General features: G+C 46.0%; 1 protein-coding gene across 2 annotated transcripts in view; it reads right to left on the bottom strand.

The window, feature by feature from the left end:
- Nucleotides 1–831: 831 nt before the first annotated feature.
- Nucleotides 832–9,227, bottom strand: part of VAPB (VAMP associated protein B and C) — a 53,870-nt gene continuing 45,474 nt past the window's right edge. The window contains exon 6 of one of the 2 annotated variants that reach the window (XM_044747926.2): nucleotides 832–7,989. In XM_044747926.2, coding sequence (XP_044603861.1) covers nucleotides 7,831–7,989 — 159 coding nt within the window. In that variant the 3' untranslated portion in view covers nucleotides 832–7,830. The remainder of the gene's footprint in view (nucleotides 7,990–9,227) is intronic. The other variant, XM_044747927.2, reaches the window with a different exon arrangement.

The raw sequence follows: 9,227 nt of genomic DNA, 5'->3' as shown, positions 1-9,227 counted from the left end.
TTCTCACTCATTTACGGGGGATGTGCTGTGCCTGTGTTTGTACAGAAACTACTTAAATGGACCTCGATAGAAGGCTAGTTAAGTAAATTATGGGACCATCACACAGAGGAAAACTACAGAGCCATGAAGATGTGTGCAGACAGGAAAGGATCTCCAAGACACCTCACAAAGTCAAAGAGCAACACGCACGACAGGGCAGGCAGTGCGTGCTGTGCCTGTGTGTAAGAAACACCAGGGCTGTGCAGGGACGCACGCACAGGCAGGAGCTCTGCACAGAGCCCAGCAGGCGACGGGAGGCGCCGGAGAGTCTGGGGAAGGGACGTGGTCCGGGCATGGAGGAAAACCTACTGGGCTGTCTGTCCCTTGGTCTTATATGAGGTCTTAGCATTTGCATGCGCTGCTTGCCCTAAAGCAGCTAAAATGTCTTCACTGATGTTTTAACACCGTAACACTGTAAGACGGAGAACTGTCCGCCACCGCTCGAAGACCGAAGCCACCCCAGCTTTCGGACTTGGACGCCACTTACGCCAGCGAGCAGTCTGTACACCACGCCCACCGTCCTCCCCCACCAGGAAGGCCCGGGAGGCAGGCCGGGCGCCGCGCTCAAGCTCCCCGGGCACAAGTTTCCTCCTCAGCAAAATGAGGAAGCTGATCTCAGTCATCCTTTCAGTCTGTTTTCTGGCACAGAATATCCACAATTTTCCCTTAAACCAATGTCATGTCCCTAAGCAGCAGCGCCAGGGTAGACTGAGGCGCTCCAGGACGCTCTCTAAAGCGGGTCTAAATGCTCTTAAGCCATCCACTCACAATAAACTTCACACTGGAGCATCCTTTAAATATATTCAGAGCACAGAATTTATTGAACAGAATACGGAGACAGCTAGTACAAAAGTCTGTGCCTGGGCAGGGCGGGCTTCCTCAGGCTGACACGGGACATGTGAGAACATGCTGGGAATGGCTCTTTCAACCTGGACGCAGCAGGAATACAGCTCCTCCCCACCAGGAGACGTACAGTCACCCACAAAACCATGAATTCATTACATGCCAGATCACCAAAGTGTATGGTGGTAAAGAGTCCTTTCCAGTGCCAACTTTTTAAAAGAACTCCACGTCAAAACAGGAAATACAACTTAAAATACATAGAAGAATTATGAAAACTAAAGCATTCTAAGACATCTCTTAAAATACTCAATTCCCAAAATGTTAACATACATTGAAGCCAGAAAAAAACATCACAAACGATCAGAGATCTTTTTTGGGGACAAGGAGAAAGATATAAAGAAAGGTAGAATGACATGCATTATTTAAACTAATACTCAAAAAGGAGAGAGGGGGTGAAGGAAGCATTTAAATAGATCATTTTGAGTTTCCCAGAGAAGTTCTAAGTGGCAGCAGTTTATAAATTGTCTTAAAAAAGGAAACACTAGCAACAGAAATGAGAACCAAATGTATTTTACATTTTTCTATGTATAAGCTTGAATCACCTTACTGAGGCTGCTTATGAATGAAAAATACCAAAACAAACCACTCCCCTTGATTAATTTCTCAGCATCTCATACAATATCTAACATATAGAAGGTAAATGGATAAACGTTTGCCAAATGAGTGAACGATGAAAAGCAAGAACCAGTTCTTGTACACATGGTCTCAGTATTACAGACAATAAATTCTGACCTTTGAATCCAAGTAAAAGAGTCAATGGAAAAAATATTTTCAAATGAATGCTGCACTAGAGGGTAAGAGTTGAATTTAGTTTACTTCTAAAATACAAAAGAAAGATGGGAATGCAGGCAGCCAGTTCATAAAAAGAACCAGACCTTTTTGTATTATATGAAAAACCATTAAGTCATAGGAGAAGCATGCACACTAATTTATCATCTTCTTAAATCACGAAAAGCTATGCATTCTTGTTAGCACTAAACCTTAATGAAATTGTGTTAAGATACCTGATTTGTCTCCCCTAGTTGGCATTGACTGAAGGGAAACAACCAGTAAAAGGTAACCTGTTTTGTTTCGGCCAGACCGGGCTCTGGGGATCAGAGATGCAAGTCCGAGGGCAGCAGCTGGCACCTGCAGCAGCCCGGGCCGTGCCCTGATGCTCATCAGAATGCACGTGTGGGCGCAGGACAGCGAGTGAGCATCAGTCCTGCACCCACATCCATTAGCCAAATGATTAAATATACATCAACCCTGTGGTATAATAAAGTAATTGTAATAGGGCATTGTCACAGGATCAATGTTTCCTGGTTTAAAAATAAACATTAGCATGTATCTAGCAGCAGAAAACTATTACCCCACGGTACTGTTTTATTCAACTGACATCTTTTAATCAAAGCAATCCATATTGTGGCAGCATTCCAAGGTATCATAATTGCAAATATTTATGGCAAGTTAGATAATAGCTATATTTTTGTTGCTGGCCTTTTCTTCCTTTTTCTACAGATTTGACGCAGACATTTTCTAATGAATTAATTCCATTAAGAAAAAATCTGAATTAATTATATTAATTGAGACGTCTCATCCACCTCCACTGGTTTCACTTTTAACTATTAACACAGAACTGTTCAAGTCTTCTGAATTTTTCAAAATACCTCTGTAATGAAAATAAATTAAAACAAAACCTTTTTTTTCAGTGGCATAGGTATAGCTAAAAACACTCCAAAGGGCGTCTGGGTTCCTCGGCACAGGGGTGGGTGGCCTCATGTGCCCCAACTAATGTTCCGGGAGGCTGAGCCTCGTGTCCCCAGTGTGCGGCTGAGGGGATGCAGACACCGGAGTAAACGGGTTTGTGAGTCTCGCCGCAGATCTCCTTTCTCAGCCTCCCAAGTTCACCTCTCAACTGATGCTCCTTATCAGAGTCTGCTACTGCTCGCTCCCTTCGATGATTTCCTGGAGAAGTGTAACGCTAATTCGGGTAGAGGCCTGAGACCAGCAGCTCAGCTGTTTCTAAACCTCAGCAGGCCACTCCTGTGATACCAATTTTAATGAACTGCCCTCACTTCACATTTAATTTACAAGTTATGTAAAGCCTCCACAGAAAGCATTCTCGTCACCTCGCTGAGAAAGACTGGTAATTTTCTTTCTAAAGCCCCCAAATTCATTCCCCAGGAGCATCAGGCAGAGATCTTCAGGCGATGAGAAAATGGAGAACGCACATTTTTTTACTGTCTGAGGTGTGTGTCGTTTCAAAAGGAAAAATAAAAAGCATCTGAGAGTCCTGATTCCACTTCATCTTTAAACTAACTGCATACGGCACGAAGGCCGCACAAGAGGTCAGAGGAGCTGAGGCCAGGTGATGCGCCGGACCCCTGCACACTGCTCCTTCCAGCCACTTTCGCAGCTGAAGCAGTGTCTTAGTTAGCCACTTGGGCCCTCGAAACATGCTTCTTGGAGACTGATTCTGCTCCAAACGAGAGGCTCTAAAAAGTTGCCCAAGTTAACCTCCCAGAGGCTTCATCTTCTCATGCCCCGGCCACTGTCGCTGCAAGGGTTAAGTGCAGCGAGCGAATGTACAGGGAAGGCTCTGCACAGGGTGAGGAGGACGTCATGACAGCAACTTTCCCTAAAGGATCACAGGATTGCCATCATAGCAGCTCTGTCTGAGGAAGGCTTAAAAAAATGCCTTCTCCACATCCGATCAGGCCGGGGAGACCCAGAGGCAGCCCCCTCCACGCGGGGCACGTACCAGTCCTCCGGGCCTTAACAGATCTGGGGGCAGGGACCCGGAGCCACCTTTCTACTCTGCAGGGGACTTTCTGGATACAACTCCATTTCTGCTGATCTTTGAAAGCATTCACATTCAGCAAGAGCACACAGGGCCCAAGCTTAATGGCAGTAGTACTCCTCAGAGCGGTAGCTTCTAACTGATTCCACAGTTTTACTTAGCTGTCCTCCTCCTCCAGCCAGACAGGCTCAACAGGAAGGGGCAGGGAGGCCGCTCCAGACCGCGTGCCCCTAGCAAGACGCCCGTCAGTGAACTGCCACCACCAGCAGGGGGAAGCAGCAGCCTCTGCACCTGAGACAGTCTCGGAGGTGAACCGTTATTCAAGTGTTAAAGGTGACTTTGAAGCCCAACTCCCACCTCTCTCCTTATTTTTTTCTTTTAAACGAAGAATTTCACAAACAAACCATAACCAGAAACTTGTAAATGGGCCAGTTCTTTAGAGAAGGAACTGAAAATGACAAATGGCATTGTATTTTGGCATGGATTCTGAGTTTGCAAATATAAAGATTTGTGTGTGCAAAAAATATAGGCACCATTTGAAAAATGTTAAGCTACTTACATATGGCACATATGCACACACATGCACACACACACACAGCTTGTTTTCAAATTAATTTAAAAGGCTATTTAGCTCTGAGCTCTCTCTGCCTTCAGTTATATCGGACTCAACACAGCCTGCGAGTCCGGCGATATCTTCTGATAGCAATTCTGTTCCTGGGATTTGTTTGAAAGCGGTTAGGTTTTCACGGATCACTGGAGGTTCTTCATTTTTCCCCTTTCTGTGTTATGCAGGTTGAAGCCTCTCTGTGGGCACAAACTGTCCACAGGTAAAAATCAATTTTGATTTTATCAGTATTTATTACTGCTGGTGCCAGCAGTGTAAAAGGCTAGAGAGGGAAGACATGCAAACTAGGAGAAGGAAAGAAGTTAAAGCCGGGTCCTCACCCCTACAAATGATGGAGCCTGCTGTCTTTGAGAGGTGTCTTGTATCGGGCTGAGCGAAGTTCAGTATCTAGTTAAAAATTCAATCAATGAAAACGTCCTGCTCTCCCTGATTGCTCACACCTCTCAGGTATTGCGCGCTCAATGGTGGGTATTTCCAAAACAAGGGCACCACTCTTGGAGGCGCGGCAGACCAGTTCCCAAGGCCACAGGCACGAGGGTGGTGAGACTGCGGCCGCCCACGCCCACGCCCGGCTGGCATACTCACCAGCTTCGCCCGACTCGCTCTGGCCAGTTTATGCCCATCACGTGACCCTCACCCTCTCAGGGCAGAGCAGACATGTGGTAGGACCACAGAGCCACCTCTTTGCCTTACTCTGGCATTCCAGAAAAACATCAAAAACGTGTATGCTTCTCCAGGTCGAGATCTTGAGAGTTTGTGGCTCTTAAAACGGTCCCTGAACCTTAGTGGCGCTGGCTCCACACGTTCTCTTCCCCTGACACAGTCTCTACTGACCAGGGTGACTTACACAACATCCAATCCTCCCACACTACGTCCTTCTCTCCCTGGGGAGTTCCCTGCTTTCAGTCAGTCAAAAAGCCCCACAGACTAACGTGTTCACCAAATCCTAACCTCTGAAAGGGGAAGAGATTTTACAGGATGATTAGTCAGAAGAGACAACTTTGGATTTTACATTTTGATTTTTAACTACAAACAAAATGCCCACAAAATGCTCAGACAAGCTGTATACCTTCTCCTAGATGTACACAAACCGCTAGATCACTCTCAAAGACCTAAAGCAGAGCAGGAGCCCCAGGCACTCTTTTTAAGAACTTAGTCACTCTAGTGTAGCTGCCAGAAAACGGCAGTCTCATAGGCCAAATGCCACCAGCTGTTTCTGTGAATAAAGTTTTATCAGAAAACACAGGCACATCCTTTAAGAAACAGCCTGCAGACCCCTGCTCTAGAGAAATGGAACTTGTAATGCACCCCCCGGGCCCTCCTAGTCACTCCTTCCAATGCCATGAGGCATGGGAAGCTACATAAACATTAATTTGCTGAAGTCCCACACTTAGAAAAATTTTAATCCATTTACAGAAAATTAATGGCAAAAGGCACATGCCTCACAGCTCAGACTTCTCACTCTCTTTCACAGCACCTGTATCCACATGGAAAAGACACTGGAGAGTAATTTATAATTGGGCAGGCTTCCAAATCTGCACACTCAATGCAATCTAAGCAACAGGTGTGTGGCTGAGAACCGGGTCTGTTCGACATTTACCGCAAGTACTTGGGATCTATAGTGAGCTTCTTCTCATGAAGATGGAAACTTACTGACTTAGACCGTCCAGAGATTTCCACCTCCCAGTCTCTGGGTAGCCCCCCAACAGATCACCAGAGCCAGAACCTAAGGCCACTTGACCCCAGCAGGCTCGGGAGGAATGTGACCTGGGTCTGTAACCTCCAAGAATTGTCTCCCTTCTGATGAGTCTCTCTCTCAAACCCGCCCACACATGGGAGCCACTCGGCATGGCTGTCACCAGTCTCTTCTGCACGGCTCCTCGGCCCAGAAGACAGACTTCTTTTAATTGAAGGGCAAAGCAATGGGAGGGCAAGGGAGACCAGCTGCTTAAGATTTTCAGCAGTTTTATTTTATATTCTCAGTTGAAGCCAACCAAATATATATGTGTGTGTGTGTGTAATTAAATCATTAAATATATAAATATTTCTCATTGATAGGGCTCATTTTTTCCAATGACAAAATAATGATGATGATAAAAATAACTCCCCCCATATAGCAAATGTGACAAAATGACAAAAGAACTCTTAATTTGGGGGCTTTATTTTAATATTCTTTTCTTTTTAAGATGCTACATAGTCAAACAGAATTGGATTGGTCTTTTATGGCATAAAATTAATTCACAAATTCTCAATTACTACTTGATGGATTATATGAAGATCTCTCTCACACCCCACCCCCATTCCCACCCCACCCAGCTGGTTCCCTCTCTCCTGACCACTCTGCTGCCTGACTCACTCGCCCTGACCCCAAGCTAGGGCCGCATGGGAAAGGTCAGGACCAGGCTTGGGGCACGTGTGCTGGAAATATGAGCGGCGGTTGAGGGGCAGTGAAAGAACAACACAGAAGATGAGCTATTCTTCTCTTCTCCATTAAAGAGGGTAACACAGAGTCGACTGCTGCTACTACCAGTTTCCCTCCCTAGGACAGTTGTTATTTATTTACACAGACAAACGGTCCCTGGCAGCTGACCTCCAACAGTCGGATCAGCGACTGCTCCGTCTGCACGCAGAGCCAGAGCCTCCAGAGGAGCTGCAGGCCTCCAGCAGCAATGCCAGCTTCACGGCGTTAGGTAGCACAGGTGATTTTTAGGCCACAGCATTAATTATAATCTTGTGACAATAAGAAAACATGAGATGAAATACATTAAATAAGTTAAATATGCATTAAACATCTCTGAATAACAACTCAACCTCACTACATGAGCCATCAGTAACTGAGCCTGGTCCCTTAAAGAGAACAAAGCACTGACTTTTACTGCCAAAGTGCTGGGTCAATCAGTCGACATCCACCTCCTGCTGCCGACAAGCACATCTGATGCTGCCACAGCACAGTGCTTTTCAGCTTCTGTCTCTGTTCACCAGTCCTAAGGAACTGATGCCCTGTGCAGACGTGGAGAAGCAGCCCGGGGAGTGCGTGAGCAGCGTGGGGACTGCTGTGTGGAGGTGACGGCACCCCCACCACACGGGGCTCCCGCTCCCCCAGGGCCAGCACCAACAGGCAAGGAAGAGTGTCTCATTTTAAGAGAGGTAATCCAGCAACATGTACCAAGGCTACAAATGTTTAAAATGACATTTACAACATGCCATTATCAGTTAATCACGGTTTCCCTTGTCATTAATAAGGATCATTCTTTTCCCCCAATCAGTTAGTATACATTTTTAACTTTCTACAAGATTGTTACATGTTATATTTGTGTGTGTATGCGTGTGTGCACGCGCACGCGCAGGGAGGGATAATTTAAAGGCAAGACCTGTGAGATGTCATCATACATTAATTTCTTTTTACACATGGTTATGATAAATTTAAATCCCATGATTACGGCGGATCCATCAATCCAATTCGCCGCCCTCTGCGTGCTGCCTACAAGGCGATCTTCCCTATGATGACACCAACAATAAAGAACAAAACCACCAGCGCAAGGAGCCGGGTGCTGAGGCCCTCCTCCTTCCCCGCCGTGGCGGACGCCGGAGCAGGGCTGTTGCTCTGCACACTCTTCCTCATCCGAAGTCCATCTTCTTCCTGCAGGAGGCAGACACACATGTCAAGGGAATCCAAGAAGCGGAAGTCAACTTAGCAGGGCGGGCTATTATGAAAGGGTCCAATCTCATTTTGCAAATAGAGAAACTGAAGACTATAGAGAAGGGACTGGCTGGAGGTCACTGAGAACAAACTGTCAGAAGCCCCTCTTTTCCTCCATCATCCTACATGATGCTGCTAGGTCCCCTTTTAGATCAGACATCTAAGCAGGACACTCCTTGGTTCCCCATGATTTATAGAAAAAGATCTATTCAGAGGGACACAGCCAGGCCATTTGCAACCCAGGCCCCATGCACCTTTCTAGCCAGGTCTTCCAGCTGCTCCTGTTGTCCTATGTCCCACCCAAATCCCTCTGTCCTTCCTTCCTCCACTGAACAAGCTTCCTTATTCAAGTCAGTGGTTTTTGAAATGACAGGCATTTCCCAAGACACAAATATAAAAATCATAAGAAACTAAAAAGAAGGGGGCCTGGAAGCTTTCAAATGTAGAGATCTGTATATAGTTGGTACCTGATGAATTACATGTAGATTGCTGAATTGAAAATGTGACAGTTAGAATATTAAAATGTGACTGAATTTGATAAACAGATCTTAAATATTTTCTACCTAATGCGTGGAATTCCCATCAAAGCAACATTCCTTTTCATATAAAGATATCTGTCCACATTCTTCCTGCAACTACACAGCAAGTGTAAGGAATAGAAACTTTTCTTCCTTTACTGCCCCCAAGGCCAAGTCTACATTCCTGAATACAGCGTGCATCAAGGTCTTTCTACTCCAGTCCAGATGCAGCTAGATCTTTGCCCCATTACCCCATCCACTCAGCCACAAACCCCACAGAGAAGCTAAATTTTCTTTTCCTCCAATTCCTTCACATTCACCAAGTACCTAGTAGGTCCTGAAACGACAGGCAGCCAGCCCAACAAGCTGACTCTCTGTGGCACTGGGGACCCCTCATCACGCCGGTTGTCAGTATTTGTGTCCCCCAACTACCCAGTCAACAGGGCAGGGCACCTCCTCGAGGGCAGGGACCACAGTATTAGTAGCCACAGCCCCAGGTACGTGGCAGGGCCTCAGGAAACTTGTCAGCCAAATGAAAGAATGAAACAACACAAACAAGAAGTCAAGAGTTTGGCAGGATAAAGAATCTTCTAATGTCAAGATTGATCTGATAATATTTTAAAGATATTCTGCTCATGGGGCATGGCCAATATCACCACA

The sequence above is a fragment of the Equus asinus genome, chromosome 15 (genome assembly GCF_041296235.1).
Source record: "Equus asinus isolate D_3611 breed Donkey chromosome 15, EquAss-T2T_v2, whole genome shotgun sequence".
NCBI classification, from domain to species: domain Eukaryota; kingdom Metazoa; phylum Chordata; class Mammalia; order Perissodactyla; family Equidae; genus Equus; species Equus asinus.
This window is presented reverse-complemented; position numbering and strand designations above follow the sequence as displayed.